This window comes from Scophthalmus maximus, chromosome 11, assembly GCF_022379125.1.
Source record: "Scophthalmus maximus strain ysfricsl-2021 chromosome 11, ASM2237912v1, whole genome shotgun sequence".
In the NCBI taxonomy this organism is placed as follows: domain Eukaryota; kingdom Metazoa; phylum Chordata; class Actinopteri; order Pleuronectiformes; family Scophthalmidae; genus Scophthalmus; species Scophthalmus maximus.
The window spans coordinates 1671803-1694063 of record NC_061525.1 but is presented as its reverse complement, the minus strand read 5'-3'; the positions used below and the strand labels follow the sequence as shown (position 1 = coordinate 1694063).

Below are 22261 nucleotides of genomic sequence, written 5' to 3'. Positions count from 1 at the left end.
TATAGTGTATACATTGTATGTCAACAACACAATTTCATAAAAACACTGTAGATATTACTATTATTGCTTTGATGCAATAAGGCCAAGAATTCAATTATTTGCCAAATATATTAATTCACAGTAAATTCTGTGCAAATGTACATTACATACACAACGTCTGTGACTACCTTGTGCTCAGCAGGGCGAATGTGTTTCCTGTCTGGCTGAAAGTCGTCATCTTTGTTGCAGTCAGAGCTGAGAGAGGACTGGAACTTCTCAGACAGTTGGGAGGCTATGGAACGTTTTTTGGACTGTGGCTCCTCTTGTAAGAGCACTACAACAAAACAGACAAATTCCGCCTTAATTCTGACGTGATATAAAATTAGAAACTGTCAATAAAACAAGCAGACAATGCAAAGACTATGACACAGGAATAAAGTATTTCCAAAATATTTAGGAGTGCTGAAATCCTGCTAACTTGTCTCTGCAAATGTAACACGTCATTACAAATCTGTAACTTGCTGAGAACTGGTGTGAGTAGAGTCCAACCAATATGGAACTATAATTGAAAAGAAAACACAAATACAACCAAATATATAGAACTTGAATCAAGAAAATAAATCATTTATTTTACGTAAACATTGTTTATTCTGTAATATAATTGATTTCATTTCGGTAAACATAAGCACTGATACCGATATGTCTGTTAAAGGCTAATATTGTCCCATAATTTATCGGCAAACCGATATGTAGGTCGAGCTCTAGTAATGATTCATTGAATGATTCACCAAACTTGATATTTGAGTGCCACTGCACTGATTCTACAAAGTTTTTGCCGAAACTTGGACTGTGGAACAGATATAGCTGCAATGTTTTTTCATGCGTCTCTTTGATTACTTTTAGAACCTGTTGGGTTTTTGTACTTCTTGTTCTTCTAAAACTTCAAACACCTGGTTCTTTCAAAGTTCAGCAGACTGAATGCACTTTGTTTTGTCATGAAAAAAAGAAATGTACTGTCTTCACCTTCAGCAAAGAGGGCTTTCTTTCTCGAAAGTAATCACATGAGATCCCACAAATGTTCCTCCTGAGGTAGCTATCACTTCAAATGTGTGATTGCATTTTCAATTTTATGCTATGCTATTTTAAGTTTTGGATCATTTTGCAGCATCAATATGATGAAGTACCCTCATTTGTGAGGTTCATTGGATTAGACTAAAAACACAGACATTCCCATTTCCAGTTATTTCATTTGTACATTGAACAGTGTTGTTGAAAATGTTTCCAAACACTTGTTAATATACTCGAACCAAGCTACGTATTTCCAACTTGCAAACATATGAGTGAAGTGGCTATTCCTAACTAGCCTGGCGTAGCCAGACTAATACTCAAAAGGTTAATCCCTAACATGTATGCACGAGTGAAAAATAGGGTTCCAACTTCAGCAGAGAGGAAAAGGAGAGCAAAGGATGCTGCAGCTGCTAGCACATAGGCTGGTTGTTGACATGGTGACCCGGTGGAACTGTTCAGATTTTGTAATCCTTTCACTTCTGAAGTGTAAACCAGTGTTTCCCCTACATGCATTCAGGAGCGGCAGTGCGCCGCTACTGGATTTTGACCGCCCTCATGAATTATTATTATTTATTAGTTTTTTTTAACGGTAGGAGATTGGGCTCCGCCTTATCTAGAGGTGGGAACAGAAACCCGCGATTAAACGACCCAGGGCTAAATTATTAAAGACCATAGTATCAATAAGCTCCAACGTTATTGGTGCTGCTAACTGTATTGAAGAAATTCATTTGTCTATGATAATATCTTCGCTATTCCTAATCCTGAGTCTCTGTGTCGGAGCCGCTGTGCAGGGGACGTGGCCAGGTCTCACTGCGCGTGTGACGGTGGCAGAGTGAACGCCTCATACTTGAAAAAAAAAATAATGGAGAAAACCCCCGTTTCCACTAGTGTAACAAATTTTTTGCAAGTAAATGCGGTAAAATGATCAATCTGGGAAATATTTATGAGAGTAAGTAAGTTCTACTTCTGCTGGTCCCAGTCAGAGACAACAGCTGCAGCCAGTGGAAGGAGATTGAGGAGAAATGACTGGGTTCATAGTGAAAGACTTCCAACCCTTTACAACAGTAGAGTCCAAGGGCTTTGACAGGCTTCATGTTAGTCCCATCACTCAACACACAACATCATGTACTTAACATGTACTTTTACTTTATTTTTTCAAAATAGTGCTGTTCAGTGTTCAAGTACAGTGCTAGAAACAAAAAAAATGTCCATCAGTATTTCCTCTAGGAACACTAGGAAGTGCTCCATTCCATTTCTATTCTCATTTGGTTTTATTTTTTCTATGAAAAAAGGAAACAAGAACTGATAAGAGAACTGTTAAAGTACCGGATCGATAAGCAGTATCAATAAGAGTACCGGCTAACAATTTCCCACCCTGAAATCAGTTACGATACCCAGCCCTAGGACTGAAAGATACTGACCATGTCCAGGTGCTGGAGGTGGCTGCTGCACTGTGCGGTCCACAACAGTAGTTTTGACTGCTGTTGTAGCCAACAAAATTCTGGCTTTGCTGTGGCAAACACACTGGCAGAGGGTGGTGACGTCTGGCTTCTTACAGGCCTCACAGTTTTTATCTGAGTCGCTCTTGTCCTCCACTGGGCTTCCTCTGTCCTGTAGTTTAGCTGTCAACACAAAATGAAACACATGACTCTTAGGCTGTAGATGGATTGATATGATTTTATTGATACCGATGCCGAAATCAATTATGCTCATCAGTGGGTTAGTTTTTTGAATCATTCAACAATTCCTGATCACTTTTCTGTTTTTTGTTTTTTTGGGGGGGGGGAATAGGCCTACACAGGTTTAAGGCTATAACACAACTGTTTCATGATCTCTGGAACCAATTTGGACGCAGTTCTACACTATAACTGGTTCTTGAATCCCATCCCTACTGGGGTAAACTACATTGAAATATAATTTTTAGAAAATATTGAAAATGTATTTTTAAAGAAGAAAAGAGCGAGTAAGCAATCTAAAACAGTTGACTACTTTAAGATCCGGAAACCATTCATTTAAAGTAGGGCAGAACGATTTGGGGAAAATATCTAAGTGCAATTTTTCTGACAGATATTGCGATTTTATTTGCGATTATAATTACACACACACACACACACACACTGAAAGAAAGCGAGATGTGTTGTAGACAAGAAGGGGAAAGCAGTGAATGAACACAACTTGACTCTAGCTCTCTCTCTCTTTTAGCTGTCTGTCTCTTTAACAAGGGAATAGTTGCGGTGTTCGTTACCCCACAGTACCTACGTGAGACATTTTCATACGGAGTAACAGTCCCAAGGGACTCTGGTGTGGTACTGTGTTTGCTAGACAGGGCGTCACTACTTTCACTGAAATGTTGGCCGTACACTCGTTATGTAGCAGCCTGTGGCACTTTTTCAAGTGCTGATAAAAGTTGGTTTTGCCTTGGGATGAAGGCTTACCTTCATTTGATGCACATCTGTTGGCTCAAACCCGAAATACTGCTGTATCTCCGAATTGAGGCTTTTCTTCGGGACTAAATTTTCAAACGTTGCTTCTGGCTCCACAGAGGCCCCTGCTCTAATGCAATGTGTTTCTTTGGTTTCACCCTTGTGTTGTTGGTGGGCATATACACAGTCGCCCTGGGCAATTTCCAATCAGTGAGAATGACTAGTACGTGCGCAGCACCTCATTTCTGATTGGTGACATGACTGCAAAGTATTAAACCCTGGGTCAGGTGCGCTGCATAACGTATTCCAGAAATCGTTATGCAAATCGCAATGTTTCAAATTGCGATTTCGATTTGGAAACAATTAATCGTTCAGCCCTAATTTAAAGTATACCGTGTTATCACAACTACAAATCATCATTACATAGACAATGGAAAAAAATAAAGCATAAGTTTATATGTCGGAAGAAAAAAACTGAGTGAAAATCTGTATCCCACACACTCACCGAACTGAGCCTGCTGCCAGCCCAGAGCAGAGCAGAGCAAGGCCAAACTTTTTCCGCTTCCTGTAGGACTCTCCAACAAACAGTGCTGCCCATAGTTCAGGCCTCGTACAATCTGCAGAAAAGGTACACACATTTGTGTTAATGCACCAAATGCTAAATGTACATATAGTATTGCACAATTTAAAGTACTACTAGTTTCATTCTGAGGGTATATACACCTTCTCCATGCATTGCACGTAGACAAAACCCCATAACACAGTCCAAATCAATCAATAACAATCACATACACACAGAGTTCCCACACATTTTCCATTTCAAAATTGCCTACTTTTTACAGATTCAAATTTCCTTCTTCTTGGTAAATTTTTCAGACCATATTTGGCATCCAAGTTCCAATAGCTTGATGTTAACCAAGTAAATATTATTATATGAATGAATATTATAATAATATTATTTTATATAATATTATTATATAAGTAAAGTAAATATTATTATGTAATTAAATCATTTTTAACATATTACAGAGAGATAGCTATTCTGTTTGTAAGAGGACGACATTACTCTGATAGACCTAAATACACCTACAGAGATCGGAGATAGGCAGATTGTCTTGGGACGCCATACACTAACCAACCTGCTGATCTTAATATTGAGCTCTTATAATAAATACTTCTGCTTAAGACATCCATGGCCTCCGTCTTCCTGATTCAACTGCATCAATATTAAGTATTCCAAAATCTTTGGATTCAAGTCTGTTTAGACTGCAGTCTACTTCAGACTTTTATTTCCCCATACTTATCCAGACCTGGAAATTATTAAAATAAAATTCCATACTTTTTTATACTGCATAGGAACCCATTACACAAATCCATCATCAGCAGTGTGTCCACTACATGCATTCAGGAGCGGCGGTACGCAGCTACTGGAATTTGACCGCCGCTGCTGCATTATTATAAAAATTATTATGAATTTTTTTACAAGAGGAGATTGAGCTCGGTCTTATCTATGGATGGAAAGAGAAACCTGGTGTTAAACGGCCTCCGTGGTATGGATAAGCTCCGACATTATCGGTGCTGCTAACGGTATTGAAGAAATCAATGCATTAATCTATTATTAATTTGCGCTATTCCCAATACTGAGGAGCGCTGTGTTGGATACTGCTGTGCAGGTGTCATGGCCAGCTCTCACACCACGACACAGGCAGTACAGATGCTCCGTGTGAGGGTGGCAGAGAGTGAACCGCCCGAAAGTTTGTTTGTAGCATAGTTCATCAAAATCAATAGAGACACTATAGTTGTCACACATGTAACAAATGTTTTGCGGTTAGGCCTGTCGTGATAATAATGTTATCGACTTATTGTACGATACATGAAGATGACCTCAATCATTTCTATTGACCTTGATAATGGCCATCGTGTTTGTTGACAGCTAGGTAAACTGTTTCAATCCTCTCCTTTGCTCTGTGTCGCAGGCGCAGCTCACAAACTGTGTCAAAACTTCCTCTAAGTTCATTTTGCAAAAATATGGTGCTGTAGTGAATGTGACATAATTCACCTTTGTTGTTAAGTGTGGTTCTACACACTGTTGATTAGAAACGCAGCACTTTGTTCTCAGCGTAGTTCTTAATGTAGTTGTTAACGTAATGTGTTATGCATGTAATTTACTGTCCTTACTCACTTCATGTAAGTATGACTGTTAAGGGATCGTGGTCCCTTTAAATTATCTGAATGTGTCATGACGTGGAGCCCGATGCCGGTGAGGTTTCCGGTCAGCGCCTTTTTACCTCTTCAGTTGTTTTTCTTAAACGACACACGCATTCGTGTGCTCAACGTGAGAAATTGTCTCTTGCGATTTACTGCATTTCAACACTGGTGACCCCCAATAATTATCGATGTCGACCGATATGAAACACTTATATCGTGATACAGTTTTCAGCCATATCGCCCAGCCCTAGGCTGATAAATTTTTCCTATCGGGTCAAGAGCACTGTGTGGCCGCGCTTCTCCCCACGCGCATCGCTCCTTCGACACTGGAGGACTCCACATTCATCGCTGCAACCAATTCTCGTCGGCAGCAGTCTTCTGGCCCCCAGCAGTCTTCAGGTCTGGGTTTTTACCATGCAAAGTTTGGACCAAAGGCTAAACAATGCCGTTCGCCATGCAGTTTTGGCATTGGGAAATGCCAGGGCCGGCGCTCAGTAGTGGCCATGAGCGTCGGCCGTGTAGGCAGGCTGCTTTTCATCCGCGAGAGCATCTCCGGACAACGTTTCCTGTGCGACACGGGAGCACAGAGGAGCGTCCTGCCTGCATCCCGTTTGAAATGGTGGCTGACAGCCACGGCCCCCCTATGGAAGCTGCCAATGGTAGCCCCATCCGCACATATGGAACGAGGTACATTGAGTTGTGTTTCGGAGGGCAGCGGTTTTGCTGGGACTTTGTTACAGCAAAGGTCGCCGTTCCCCTCCTCTGCGCCGATTTTTTGTGTGCACATGGACTGTTGGTGGATGTAAAGAACTGCTGTTTGATTGACGCAGTCACATTTTGTTCTTATATGTGCACGCTCAGCGGGACTGACTCCATACGACTGTCCAGCATGCTCCCTGCCTCAGACGACTTCCATCGGTTACTTGCCGACTTCCCAGCCGTCACTCAGCCCACTTTCTCTGCGTCTGCTGTGAAACATGTCGTGGACCGTGCCACTACTGGCCCACCCGTCTACGCCCGTGCTTGGCGCCTCGACCCGACCAAGCTTGCCGTTGCCAAGGCTGAGTTTGCAAACATGGAATGCCTGGGTATAGTCCGCCGATCCGACAGCCCGTGGGCATCACCCCTCCACATCGTCCCCAAACCTGCCGGAGGCTGGCGCCCGTGTGGCAACTACCGGCGGCTTAAAGTGGCTACGACACCTGACAAATACCCAGCCCCGAATATACAGGATTTTTCGGCACACCTGGCTGGTAAGGTGATTTTTCCAAGGTGGACCACGTCCGAGGATATCATCAGGTGCCTGTACACTCACTGGACATTCCGAAACAGCAGTAATCACGCCATTTCATCTGTTTGAGTTCCTGCGCATGCCGTTCGGCCTTAAAAAAGCTGCTCAATCTTTTCAACGCCTCATGGACTCTGTTACGGGATCTGCCTTTTCTTTTTGTGTACCTGGACAACATCCTGGTACCGAGCACGTCCAAATCTCAACACCTAGAGCATCTCCGAACACTTTTTGAGCGGCTTAGCCAACATGGGCTAATTGTCAACCCTTCCAAGTGCCAGTTCGGTCTCTCCACCATTGACTTCCTGGGACACAGAGTCACTAAGGACAGTGCAGTCTCTCTCTCGTCAAAGGTGGAGGCAGTCACACAGTTCCCACGCCCGCTCACTGTCAAATCCCTGCAGGAGTTCATCGGCATGGTGAATTTCTACCACTGTTTCATCCCCGAGCCGCTCAGCTCATGAGACCCTTGCACGAGGCCTTGAAAGGTAAGCCAAAGCACGCTATGGACTGGACTGAGAGCAGGGATAAGACTTTTGTGGCCACTAAGGCAGCCCTGGCGAATGCCACCATGCTGGCACATCCTTCTTCCACGGCCTCCATCGCCATTATTTCGGACGCCTAGGACAACGCTGTCGGTGCTGTCTACGAGCAGTGGGTAGGCGGGGCCTGGCAGCCGCTTGCTTTCTTCAGCCGTCAGTTGCGCCCCAGCGAGCAGAAGTACTGCACTTTCGACCGGGAGCTGCTTGGTCTCTACCTCGCCATCAGACACCTTCGTTCCCTGCTGGAAGGTCGACACTTCACCGCTTTTTTGACCACAAGCCGCTGACTTTTGCCATGACCAAGGTGGCTGAGCCGTGGTCCGCCCACCAGCAACGTCATCTGTCCTACATTTCAGAGTTCACTACGGATTTGCAGCACGTTGCCGGTAAGAACAACCACGTGGCGGACTGCCTGTCACGGGCTGTGGCAGGGGCAGTCCATCTGGGTTTGGATTACAACCGCATGGCAGCGGATCAGACCACAGACCCAGACGTGCAACTCCTGAGGACCTCGACTACAGGGCTGCAGATAGAGGACGTGGTTTTTGGCAATGCCGGCACCACGCTCCTGTGTGACGTCTCCACAGGCAGTCCTAGACCAATCATTCCCACGGGATGGAGACGACAAGTTTTTGATGCCATCCGTGGTCTCTCGCACCCAGGTTCGAAGGCGTCACAGAGACTGGTTGCAGCAAAGTTTGTTTGGCACGGCCTCAAGAAGGATGTTAGGGACTGGGCTAACACCTGTCTTGAGTGCCAACGGGACAAAGTACACCGCCACACCAAAGCCCCGTTAGAGTTGTTCCCAGTGCCATCAGAGGCTGAGCCACTGACGTTGGTGGCATCTGTTGAGATGACACGGGCATTTATCAGCACCTGGGTTGCCCATTTCGGAACTGCTTCGGACATATCCTCTGACCGGGGCGCGCAGTTCACGTCTGAGCTGTGGAACGCTGTCGCACAGAGCCTCGGAGTGAAACTCAATCGCACACCCGCATATAACCCACAGGCTAACGGACTCTGTGAACGATTTCATAGGTCGGTGAAGGCTGCTCTTCGTGCCAGCCGCAAAGACAGCAACTTGGTCGACAAGCTCCCGTGGGTTATGTTTGGCATCAGGACTGCACCAAAGGAAGACCTACAGTCCTCATCCACAGAGCTTGTTTATGGGGATTTTGTCCCTAGGACCACGGTTCCTTGGTCTGCGACTCTCCAGCGGTCCACGCTTCTGGACAATGCACGGCTTTTCGCACCTGTCCCTACTTCCCGTCACTGTCTCCCTCAGTCGCACATCCCCGCTGGGATTCAGACGGCTGACTATGTTTTCATTTGCCACAATGCCCACAGGGGACCGCTACGCCCGCCCTACGAGGGCCCATTCCGCGTTTTGGAATCAGGGGACAAACATTTTGTGGTGGACATGGGCGGCAAACTGGAGCGACTCTCCATTGACCGACTCAAACCAGCTCACTTGGCGTTGCCAGGCCCATTGTATTGACGCAGCCCCAAGACGCAGATGACCTTCAGCTCTGCCCCCACCCCCTGCTCCCCTCCCTCCTAAGCCTCCCACAATCCATGACCCACACCCGTGTCATGGCGGGACACCTGCCGCAGTTGGGTCTCCTCGACCTCCGATTAATATGCCCACCTCCCCGATGACAGTTTTTTTCTTCTGATATGGTGACTTCTGGGGTGACGTGTGTAGTGAATGTGACATAATTCACCTTTGTTGTTAAGTGTGGTTCTACACACTGTTGATTAGAAACGCAACACTTTGTTCTTAGCGTAGTTCTTCATGCAGTTGTTAACGTAATGTGTTATGCATGTAATTTACTGTCCTTATTCACTTCATGTAAGTATGACTTTTCAGGGATCGTTGTCCCTTTAAATTATCTAACTGTGTCATGACGTGGAGCCCGATGCCGGTGAGGTTTCCGGTCAGCGCCTTTTTATGTTTTCAGTTGTTTTTCTTATAAAAATAAACGACACACGCATTTGTGTGCTCAACGTGAGAAATGGTCTCTTGCTATTTACTGCCATTTCCACAGCGCCACTGTTTCAGAATTGTATTAAATGTCGCAATTACACGACTCTGCCACGAGGGCTTTTGTTTTGACGCAACAAGACACAACGACGGAGCTCTGTAGAATCTTTGGGCAACACGCCTTTGAGTAGAGGCAGAGAGACAGACAGTGAGGACGGAGTAGTGTAACCGTGTACCTGAGAGAGATTTTCAAGCCTGCTTATCGGTTATCTGTAAGGACGTGACTACCTGCCAGGAGGTTTTTCTTCATCTGCCAGGACCTGACTGTCTACGCATCAGTGTAAAAAAAGGCGCATCAGTGTACCAGCGCCTGTTTTTACATGAGCTAGCGCTTAGCATGCATGCTAACGTCGGACCAACAGAGTCAAACACACTGCGGTGAACAGTCAAAAGTTGACAAGCAAGACACAACAAGCAAAGTGCAGTTAATGCGGGTTGTTCATTAGCTGCATGCTAGTCGCATTTAGAATCTGGACAAACAGCACATTAATGTGGAAAACAAAGTGTTTAAAGTCCTGCGGGAGTGTGACTGTGTCAGCCTGATCAGTAGCGAAAGTCTCAGTGCACTGTTGCAGAGGGGACCACCGAAAAACGTCTTTTTCGTCAAATGACATCGCTGATCACCATCTCCATGAGGTAACATATTAACTATGCATAAGTAACTCATATAACCCCACTTCAAAATCACTGAACTATACCTTTAACAGTCAGACCATGCCTTGGAAGTGAAAATAATAATGAAGCTCAACAACAGAGCAAATATCTGTCAGAAAGATATCTATGCTAGTTTGTTCGATTGAATCAAATCAGCGAAACATCTGTCAATCAAGGTGGTGGTGGTTCTCAGTAAGACTGTGCTGTTACTGCTGATGGAAGCAGCAGGATGAATGCAGAGCTAACCAGGACCATTCTGTGTGCTCTCATTATTCAGCTGGACCATAATTCGGAGCATACAAAGTAGAGCTCCAACAGTTAATCGATAAATCAATTAGTAATCTATAACTATAACTAAATGAATCACCAACTATTTTGATAATAGATTAATCGGTTCAAGTAGTTTTTGTGAGGAGAAAAAAGTCCAAATTCTCAGATTTCCGCTTCTTATACGAGAATTATTTCTGGTTTCCTTGTTCCCTCTGTGAAAGTAAACTAAATATCTTTGGTGTGTGGACAAAACAAAACATCAGTTTGAAGTTTTAGGAAACACGATCAACATTCTTCACAATTTTATGACATTTTATGAACCAAACAACTAACAAACAGATGCAAATATACAATACATAGAAATAAATAATTAAGATAGAAATGGACATTTTTCATTTATGTTGCCCACTAGGCTCTAAACGCTCATCTACTCCTGCCTGAATCTACCGATGATTATAACCGTCACACAACGGGCTTCTGAGTGAAAAGTGAAAGAAAGTGGAAGAAAACAACAGAAAGTGTCCAAGTTTCGGTATAAGCATTTTTTTTTTGTGCTTTTTCTAAAAAGGAAACCACTCTCTTGTATATTTATTATTGCTCCTGTTGAATGAGTGGCGTAACTCCTGTTGTGAATGGGGCAGTGCGTGGAGTGTGTGTACATGCGTGGAGCGAGAGCTAGAGCAAGGGATCAGAGCAGCTAGAAGTCTGGTGTGCATGCTAGCAGCAGATGTGCAGTAAATGTTACAGCTGATGTCCAATAATAAATGCAGCAACGCCTAGATTCCACACGAAAGTCTCCGTGTGTATGTTCACCTCGCTATTGGAGGGAAAATAAGGGGTTGGTCCCAGAGCAGACCGCTTCGGCCCCGGAGAAACTATCTCCCTGCTCCCCGACTATGGCCCGGGCGACGGGCAGGATAAAAGATCAAGATTTGTGGTCCATGTGCAACCAAAAATCTGTGCAGTGCGACTAAGAATTTTCCTTGGTCGCACCGGTGTGCCTGACATTTAGCTGGTCTGTCTGTGTGTACCGCTATGGGTTTTTTTCCACCAGCCTATAGCGAAGAAGAAAAAAGCGGTCTGAGCAAATCAGGGGCAGAGAAGGGCTGGCCTTCGTCACTGATACTGGTATTCTTGTTCCTTGAATGTTGGTAGTTGGGGATGGGCATCGAAATCCGGTATTAAACGGGCACCGGGGCAATATTATGTAAGACCGTAGAATCGATAAGCTCCACTGCCGCGTTAGCAGCGTCGGCACCAGCTCCCACTGCCCTTCACACACAGACCTGCTCCGTGTGGCGATGGTACAGCGAGTGAACCAGTCATAAATTCGATGCTCGTTGCCACAAGTGTTTTGCAAGTAAAGGCAGTAACATGAGCGTTCTGTGGAAACATTTAGTGAAAGTTAAAGTCAACTCTACTTCTATTGGTCCCAGTCAGAGACAACAGCTGCAGCTAGTGGGAGGAACACTGAGGAGAGGTTAAATGAGTGACACCTCACTGTGACCTGGTTCGTAGTGAAGACCTACAACCCTTTACAACAGTAGAGTCCAGTAGAGTCTGTACATATAGAGTTGTGTCATTTTATTAATTTGATGGGCTTTATGTTAGTCCAATCACTCAACACACAACATCATGTACTTTATATTAGTTATTTGTTCAAAATAGAGCCATTCATTGTTCAAAAATGTTCAACTATGTATTGTGTGCAGTCTGAAAAACAAAACAGGTGTTTATTCTACTCCTCACTGCTTCAAGTCAGAAATTATAATAAAATTTAACACTGCTTATAATATTGCCAAAGATAAGCTACCATTTACAAAATTTAGGTCCCAAATCATCCTCATGAAAAAGCAACTTTATTCCTGTTTACAGTCATTTACTAAATGATTACTCGATTACTAAAATACTCGCTGCAGCCCCAGTGAACGGCTTTGGTTTGCTTTGGTTTCGGTTTCATATACATTACGGTCGGTCTGTAGCGTTACAACCAGAAATCAGGAAGACAGCGGGAGTGCTGGGGTCAGAGGAGGAGAAGGAAGAAAGTGATTAAGAAACCGCAGCAACAAAAAAAAACACAAGGCAAGACACCGCCACATGAAGTTAAACTTCACCGGGATAAAAACTCCAGATCAAACAGCAGCACAGACTGCAGCGGATCTTACGTTGGCTTCTCCTCCGCCGTGTTTGTCTCGCATCGCTTTTGTGGATGGATTAAAATCATTTCATTTTGAAAGTTTCATTTTACATCTTTGAAGTGGTATTATATGTGCTGTTCGACGGAGTTGAATTTAGAAGTTAAATGTAGCTAACCACATAGTTGGATAACGTTGGCCATAAAAATAAATGTGTAAATGAAAAATATTACATTAAATTACATTACATTCATTTCGCAGATGCTTTTGTTCAAAGAGACTTACAATTAAGTGCAATCAACCATGAAGATATTACCCAAAGGTGCAAGAATCAATAGAGTAAACATTTGTCAAATAGGCAAAAATAGCAAATAATACATTGTGCGCACTGTGGGATGCAGGGCAGACAAAGAGTTCAGAGGGGAAGAAACCAAAGACTCAAAATGAGTATTAATGCTGCGTTCCATTGCAAGTCAGAAGCCGATAATTCCGATCTATATACGTTCCAGTGCATCTACTCGGGAAGAAAAATGGATGCCTGCAAACTCTTGTTTCTTTGGCTAGCCTCTGAAGATCAGAAGCATGTAGTGATGACCTACAAGAGCAACCACAGAAATCGGTATCTTGCTCATTCCAAAAATGTACCACACAGGTCAAAATAGTGTATGATAAAAGGGTGCCGAGCTAGTTAACTACAATATAATGTAGGACAACCCTTTAAGCCGCCATATTGCATTGACCTTAATTCTACCGACTCGATCTACATGGATCTTGAGAGAGTTTCTGATTTGGAATCTCGACTTGAATGGCCGTTCCATTGCACTTTTCCGGGTTTGATGTCGTTTTTTCGCCCCGAGTTCTGAGTACAAAAGGAGCACATTTCCACCACTATAATGGCAAAAAGATTGTGTAAATTATTTTAAAGAGAAGCCTTCACAAAAATGTGACTTAGTGTGACGACTCCTGCCCTATTGCTGTCATCCTGTCAAAATGGTGTGTTGCCCGTTTTTGTCATACCCTAAGAGGCAAGTTGTGACAAAATTGGGGGCTCATCCGCTTGTCTTTTTGGTGCGTTTGAGTGAGCACTGAGTAGGGTAATCTGGTCCTGGTGCTCGTTTGTTCATGTGTTGCTTTTGTCTGTTGTCAGGTTGTCAAAAGTATTGATACTTTGATACTTTTTGAATCCACGTGTGTAAAACAATACAATCTCTGTTAAATTCCTTTTCGATAGTAGCGCAAAAAATTAAGCAGATCTCCAATCAGATATTCAAATTACCCAAGGCAAAGGTACAAAGATAAAGATAAAGATATAAAAATACGAGATGAAAGAAAATCTGATCCTTAACCTGCTGTGGCTTTGAAGCGACTCTATCACTTGACAAAAGGCTGATGCACAAGCAGGCAGCAGCATGTCTGACCAAGGGGTGCAGAGAAGGAAAAGGGTCAGAGTGCTGTTTTGCGATATTATTTCCTATGAGGCAGATTCTCAAAGAAAGGCGAAAGACTCCAACAAGCCTATTTGTAAATGGTGTTGATGTCAGACGCGCAAAGGATTTTTAATAAGAGATTGCGCATCCGCGAAGTATAGATGTTAGATGTATAGATGACAAATTTGGCTAAACGTTTGCTGTGAAGAATGCAGGACAGCGACGTAGTAACGTCCCATGTACAGGGACTTTTTATTTCTCAAACAGAGACTCACTTCCTGCAACAAACCTGCTGAACTTTCGGGGAGGGAGTCAGTAAAAGCACTGGAGCGATCATACAGAAGGACAGGAGGACAGGGTGCCAGTGAAGGTCAGGCGTTTAGTAAGTCCAACTCGGAACAACAACACGGAATAAGCGTACACAGAAAACACAGCAGCGGGACATGTCACTATTAACTGGGTGGACGCATTCACTGACACGTGGGAAATCTCCCCCAAACACTCTCCCACTCCCTAACTGATGGGCAGGGTCGCTACAGTACTAATACCACGCTGTAAAAAAACTATGTCTTCTACAATTAAAAGTAAATGCAACACTGCAAGCATATACGAAAATGTTCTTAAAGTATTCAATTTCAAAGTACTGAATTATGCAGAGAAATGCCCACTGACAGTTATACTTTTATTAAATTTGATTATTAATTATTGAAGGTAGGGAAAACATTCAAGAAGAGTATAAATAATATTGGTATTCCCCCTTTCCTACTCTAGATTTCCATACTTAAAGTACTGCTACTTAGGGAAGCACATTTCTGTCACATATGGGGCAAAAATATATTGTATGCCGCCACACACACACACACACACACACACACACACACACACACACACACACACACACACACACACACACACACACACACACACACACACACACACACACACACACACACACACACACACACACACACACACACACACACACACACACACACACACACACACAGGAGAACATGCAGGCACTAGAACCACGCGGAAACAGCGCCCATTTAAGCTCCCATACCCACTCCCCCTCCCCTCTCCTCTTGAGCTCTCATTCAATCAGATTCAGACAGACAGCAACTCACGTATTAACTTATAAGCTAACAATGTCCAAACACCGGAATGACAAAAGACGGAGGACATACGATATTTCTTTTAATAAAAGAGCGTGAGTGACGTCTTCAGACACAATCTATATTTAGATAGCTAATGTTATGTTACAAATATTCATGGTAAGATCATGTTGGCATATCGATATTTCTTAAAGGCATTTGGAAAATCGCCCGCAAAGTCCCACTCGCTTCCTTCAGACCTTTCCAAAGCCACTCCCCCCACAACACATGAACGCGCACTGCTGCCTGACTGCATCGGAGGAGGAGGAAGCCTCGAGTGGAGCACAACATTGCTAACAGACGTGGCTCATTCAAGTAACAAAACACCTGACATTATCATTTTCCTTATACTCACAGCATTAACATTCCAAAATACATTTACCTCTTTACAAGCTGCACAAATAATGAGAACACAATGTGTCATGACAGCTGTTATTTTTTTTTGGAACATCAAACAATATGACAGATTTATTATATATATTAGCATAAACTACATATGTACAAAAAAGGCAGAGAAGGTTTCTGCACAGGGTAGCCTAGCTCTTTAGTGTCAAAGCAGGTCTGTCGGCTGACGGGCCAGACTGTGCTGTCTTTGACTCTTTATGCAGTGGTCCTGTAGAAAGAATATCACAATAATACATTATTACTGTCAAAGACTGACAACACTACAGCATTATCTGCAACCAAGTATAATTGTTTTAGTGATTCGTTGGTGGACCAGCCACACTTTCATATGGATGTGTTATGACTTTGTTTAGATAAATATTGTATTTCATACAAGTAGTTCTGAGGTTCAGAATCTGTAAAAAGAAAAAAGAAAAGAAAAAAAGGAAAAAAAACAACCCACCTGGCATAAATTTTCCACTTTGGGAATTTTAAAACATTGCCATATACATTTTTAAGTAGCATTTGTACATAAGTATGTTACCACTTCATGCTCAACCTGCCCGACAGCGTTATGAAAACCAAACAGAGTATTCTTGATGGAACTTGAGGCATTGCGGCATTTATTATTGCACACAGACTGCAACATGCACATCAACTGATACTACAAGCCTCTAACCATGTACACCGGCATTGTCACTACGGCCGCTCCACACACACACGTAACGCTATGTCCCATTCAAAGCTAATATAGATAAACAATCAAACGACATTAGTTCACAACTACAGTGAAGACACCCGCACACGCTAACGTAGCATTAGCTAATTTACCTAGTGTCCTACAGCGAAGCTTACTTGGCGCTGGCTAATGCACACACCAGCTATCCATATGTTGGTTACAGTTCAACAAAATTAACCGCTTTCACGCAAAACAAAGCAGATAATTACCTTTGACCCTCTTCTCCTCCCTGAGTTGACGTCAGCATTGAAGAGCCACACCGATGTTTACTCTGTTACTCCTTGTAGTATCCAACTTCTTTTTGTCCGTAGCCTTCTCTAATGCTGTCTTTCTGTTGCGACCGGAAGCTGTTGTAGGCACTTTCCTCGACGTTCTGCAACTCTTTTCTTCTTTAGTTTAGTGTAGCAACTTGTCTGCTAGCTGTAGCTGTAGCCTCTGCTCCGTTTGTTTGCATTGTTGGAGACTGGTCACGCGCCCCACTGTGAGGTCAACGAGCGGAGTCATGCAGGCAGGGAGAAAGCCAGTTTATCTAATAATTTTCTTCGGACTGAACTTTCTGATTGGAACTGTTTTTTACAGTCCTGCCACGGCCACAGATTAAGGAATTTTTCACTTAGTGTCAGAACCTTTAATTTATTCATTGCTATCTGTATGTTACAAGAGTTTCAAGTAATATGACAAAAAGTGCTTCTCAAAAAACTCACCTTCCCAACACCAAATGTATTAATATGGCATTTTTACTGGGATGAAAAACAAATAAGTCTCTATAAATGAGAACATTCCCAGATGCAAGTGGGCGGTGCCCACATATTTTACCGAGCGGTGATGGTGTTACTCACTGAATTCATCATGGCCAGCTGGGATGGGTACGCCTTACAGGGGAAGTGGATCTTCACCCCTCCGATGGTGTATTCCACTGGGGATTTAGCCATGTTCCAGGAGTGTTTCTTAAAAGGAAGGAAATGAGCCTCATATTAGCCACTTATTTCCAGACCTGCCAACCTTAGGAAAATATTTTGAGCACCACATTCAAATGCTTAATTCACTTTCGCACTCCCTTAACTATGTCGTCCACATTTTGGAGCAAGACAATTATGAGACTATTTAGGGATGATGATAACAATAACAGAACAGAAAAGTTAACTGTACAATGAACAGAAATAGTGAACTTGATACCTGCAGGAATTTTCCATAAAAGTAGCAATTTGTATAAAATTATCAACAGGTTATACCTGATGTATCAGATGATTCTGTCTATATCTACGGTTTTCATTTAATTTCCAATATCACACTTATGTTTTGTGTTCTTAAAAGAAATTACATTTCTGTCATATCTTGAGAACAGTGCATGTTGAATTCGGACAGTAATGATACATTTTGAATAACATCTGATCAGCGCTCTGGAGCAGCGGCAGCTTGGGACCTATCTACGTATTGTAAGACACACTGTCAATCACAACAACAGCGCGTTCACGATAACGACGACAAGACAGCTGATTCTCTGGTCCAGGGTTCCGTGTACTGAGACGAACTTCACTGAACTTTGATTAAACGGGTGAACAGCTTTTGTGCAGCAGCGGCGGCGTCTGAGTCATGCAGATATTCAGTCCACAGCCAGTGTTTACTCGCCAACAATGCGATTTGCCAATAATCCCCGCTTTGTTGAATTAACTCAGCGCCATGATTGATCGTACTCTTGATCGAGTACTGCACGTTTTGATTAATGCTGCCTTCATGTAGTATCGGAATTATGCTAAAAACTAGTTGCTGACTTAGAAATTGCACATGAACGCCCCATCAAATCATGATTACGAGTGGGAAATTCGGAGACAATTTCAATAACCAAGTTGCTTGTGTACACAATTTTAATCTGTGATCTATGTACACTTAACTTGACATAGAAAATGATATTTATCGTTCTATCCATAACAAATGAACTATAGTCTTCTAGCGCGGTGCAAAGTTGTTACATTAGCCGTTTCGCCATTTTTTCAATTCGTTCCAAACAAAGCATTTGACATTCTCGTAATTCCGACTTCAAAAGTGCGAAGTAGGATCTTCCGACTGGCAAGTGAAGGCAGCATGAATTCAAAAGGCGTCCCCATCTTGTTTGCATAATTTAGAAAGACATGTCGTACCAGGCGTATTTTGATAAAAATGCGTCCAGGTTCTTACATCATACACTGTTAAGAAGTTGCCAACAGTTTAACAAACGTTATTGTCCATATAGTTGTGTCTGTGTAGTCTCCTGTTAGTTCCCACCTACCTGAGACGGGCTCTGGCAGATACTCGCTAGCTTGCTTAGTTCCTGCTTCTATCGCGCAAAACCTAATGTTATATCCAGAGTTACTTTGATTCGTAACTGGTTATAACGCATTGTTAAAGTGGCTACACTGTGCACAAAGAGATGTTCTCACAGTATCACAGACAAGTCAGTCCACTTGGCTCTCCCCCACTTGCCTTCCCTGTTCCCGCTCTCAAAAATCACATTGGGGCATGTAACAGGAAGCAACACATGGAGTGCATTAGGGCTTCCTGTATCTGCTTTCAAAATAAAATACCCTTTGTGAAATATCGCAAGATGCAGAGTACATCGTTGTATTTTCTCTATTGAAAAAAGACTTGACCTCAAGTAAGTAGTTTTAACTGGGTGCATAACACCAACAATAATCGTGCTTAATGCTCATATTTTGAAGCTTAGTTTGACTTACTGCTACAAACTTAGGTTACAACCACAACTTGACGTGTGGCAGATACACAGCGGAAGTTACGTAAGTAAACAGCCGCGTGATCTCAGCCTTAAAACAAAAAATAAGAAAAAGAATAATAATTTATTATTAGTAGTACTTATCCTAACAAGGTTACAAAGCCCTTTACATAATGCATGGTTAAAGAACAGCACAAAACAAACATCAGTGAAACCATTTTAAAATGATGTTTAAAGGGCTTTGCTATAAGAATGTGTTTCAAGCAATGATTTGAAAACAGGTAAAGTCCTGGCAAGTCTAATCAATTTGAATTAGAGCAATTAAAAAGGACCATGCCAATGTGTTTTATATTGTGTTAGTGTTATTAAGTTATTAACACATTTGTTTCCTGTTTATCTTGTTGATAATGCCAATAGGTATTTTTTCACAGCAGACATTTTGATGTAACAGCAAGAGAAGCACAGGTGTAAAGAATGCAATTAATGAGGGACGAATTCCATTCAGCTGCTTCAGTTTCATGCTGGTTCACTGTCACACACAGTCATGTCTCAGTGAGAGGCTTAGAATTTAACAGAGCCATTATTGATTTTTTCAGCAACACCTCTGCTTTTCCTGCAGTGACATGACAAAATGTCTGCTGTGGAATGTGATCATTTAAAAAAAAAGCTTAATTGATGAAAAATGTAGACTAGAGCATTAAAGCCAGTAAGCTATAGCAATTTGTCGTTTCTGAACTTTTAAGTTTTGTGTAATGTCATACTACAGTATAATACAATTGTATTATATTCCAATGTTGAGTCAAAAAACAAGCAGTAGGCGTTAAGATTTATAAATCAGTTACCATCTCCTTGCAAAAAACAAAAATTACTTTACTTCAGAGTTTTTTTAATTATTTAAATGTGTTCAATTTCAGGTGTTTTTCCACACTTGCACTATACACATGCACTTTGCTGCTGTTAATAAAGCCATCTGAACCAGGTCTGTCACTAACAGAGCAAATGAGAAGAATAGGATTCATGATTATATAAAATAATACAGGCATCCCCAATAAAGTAAGAGACTGTATTTGCAGAAAGAATACATCATCAGTTATGAACATTATCACTCCGCCCACATTGTCAGTCAATATTAGTTGTTTTTTTTAACCAAATCCTTAATGCTGTTTGTTACGACCCGGCTCGGTAGGGGAAAGGGAAGCAACATAAAACCAGGTGTATTTGGTAAATTAGTTTTTTATTTGTATGAAAAGGGGATTGTTATCGAAACCAGAACAAAAGAGACAAACTGGAACTGAAAATGGGCCTGTGAGTGCTGCTCAAATCATACAAACAACTTCAACAAAAGGAGGACTCATAACAGTGAGTCCCTGTTACCACTAACAGAAAACGAAAATGAAACTAAAACCCCTTAATTACTATCAAACAAAACACAGTCAAGAGCAGCACTCCTGCACCCAATGAAGGACAACAAAGGGATTCTGAAGGTGTGAGTGCTCTGATCTATAGTTAACTAAAACCTGGCCCAGTCCTCAGGCAAGTGTCACGTGCCTCGTTTCACAAAATCAAGAGACACAGTGGCGTGCTGGTCAAGTGAAATCACAGCCGCCCCGACTGACAAGCTGTGGGGAGATTTGTAGCATCCTCCACAAATTGCTCTTTGGTGATTGGTGGACTGTTTCAGGTGCCGCTCCAATCCGGATCCCCCAGGACGCCGGCCAGAAGTGGGAGGGGCACCCTGCTTAACAGGCCAAAAAGGTTATGCATACAAAATGGGGGCAGAGGTCGGCGCCGGCCGTTACACTGTTATAAATTTCACGTGACTCAATGAAAATACATCATTATGTAACATGGTTTTACAAAGATTGTGACACCTGTCTTATCTTATCATCAATGTCTCGCTGTGAATTCAAATTATATATGTATGTCATGTGACAAAACCAATGGAGGCAAAAGAGGGCACATTCCAGCAAGGATTCTCTTAACCCTCTTTTTAAAAAATGTTTTCTTTACTTTTTCGGCTTTTTAAACCGACTAAAGTTAGCTGCTAACACGATACAAGTGACTGTTTTGTCTTCTGTCAGTAGTCTTCGATTGACCCACGAAGAGGAAGATATTTGCAGCACAATGCACTCATACGCCAAGAAAGCCTCGCAGGTCGAAAATTATTAGATTGAAATAATACTGTTACAGGAGCAAGAGGACTCGAGTTCGGATCAACCGTCACTAAATACGCCGGAACCACGAGATGCCAAGAAGAAAAGTAAAACACTCGACGACGGAAGGTCGTTCTGTATCCAACTCTGCTTTGCTAACAGCAATGGAGAGGGTTGAAAATGTGCAAGTAGTGCGAGTCACTGACGCGGCTGCAGTCGTTGGAAGTCACAGTTAACGACAATACATGCTCCATCATGGGCTCATTGTGGGATTTGTTGGGTTTCCCCTGTAGAATTGACTACTGGTTAGTCAATTCTGGATTAAGATTTCTGGTCCAAAAGCCTCAATTTGGAAAAAAAATAGTTCCCTTCTCAGTGTCTTAGTGCAGCCTAAGACAGAGAAGGAAGGAAAGTATTTTGTAACATCTTTTATTTCTGCTAGCTAAATATCACATCCACAGATGTAAGTTCAGGGGCTCTAAACCATTCTTTCCTGTTTGAGTATGAAATCAATGAATATTTGGACTCCATAAAATATTCAAAGAACTGTAAAGCTTTGAAGACTGTGCAAATATATTCAACACTGGTGATCTCCTATGACTGTTATTGCAACTCTTCTAACTGTAGTTGATGCTATGAATTGGACTGCCTATTGATTACCCTTGCTGGACTTTGTAGATTCCCTGGGATATGAATTGGTTATTATTTATTTATTTTGTTGCCATTGTTTGTAAGTGTCTTTTTGTTTGCAAATGTCAGTAATAAAGTTATTGAAAAATAATTTTTAAAAAAGTTCCGGGAATTTTTAGGCGCAGAATTAGAATCCATTATTGAGTGACAGAAAGGGATTTTTTGCTAATTATTAGTCAAATAAATGTATTGATTTACAATATAGCAGACTGAAATGCCTATGTAGTTAGTCATTTTTTTTTTTTTAAGTAAAATTGTATTAATAATTAAATGCGCATGTTTATTTGATTCAGATGTGCTGATAATATACAATCTGATCATTTAAACGTCTTACCCTTCATAAGTGCAACACAGAGGGTCCATTGACTCCATTCTGCTGCTACTCTAATGCGCTGC

The 22261-nt window shown here is 42.3% G+C and overlaps 1 protein-coding gene across 4 annotated transcripts in view; it reads right to left on the bottom strand.

Moving 5' to 3' along the window:
* Positions 1-18814, bottom strand: part of brip1 (BRCA1 interacting helicase 1) — a 74125-nt gene extending 55311 nt beyond the window's left edge. For all 4 annotated transcript variants that reach the window (XM_035622531.1, XM_035622532.2, XM_035622533.2 and 1 more), the window contains exons 1-5: positions 18582-18814; positions 17155-17262; positions 3976-4087; positions 2469-2669; positions 168-313 (exon numbers count right to left, since the gene is read on the bottom strand). In XM_035622531.1, coding sequence (XP_035478424.1) covers positions 168-313; positions 2469-2669; positions 3976-4087; positions 17155-17247 — 552 coding nt within the window. In that variant the 5' untranslated portion in view covers positions 17248-17262; positions 18582-18814. The remainder of the gene's footprint in view (positions 1-167; positions 314-2468; positions 2670-3975; positions 4088-17154; positions 17263-18581) is intronic.
* Positions 18815-22261: the final 3447 nt, after the last annotated feature.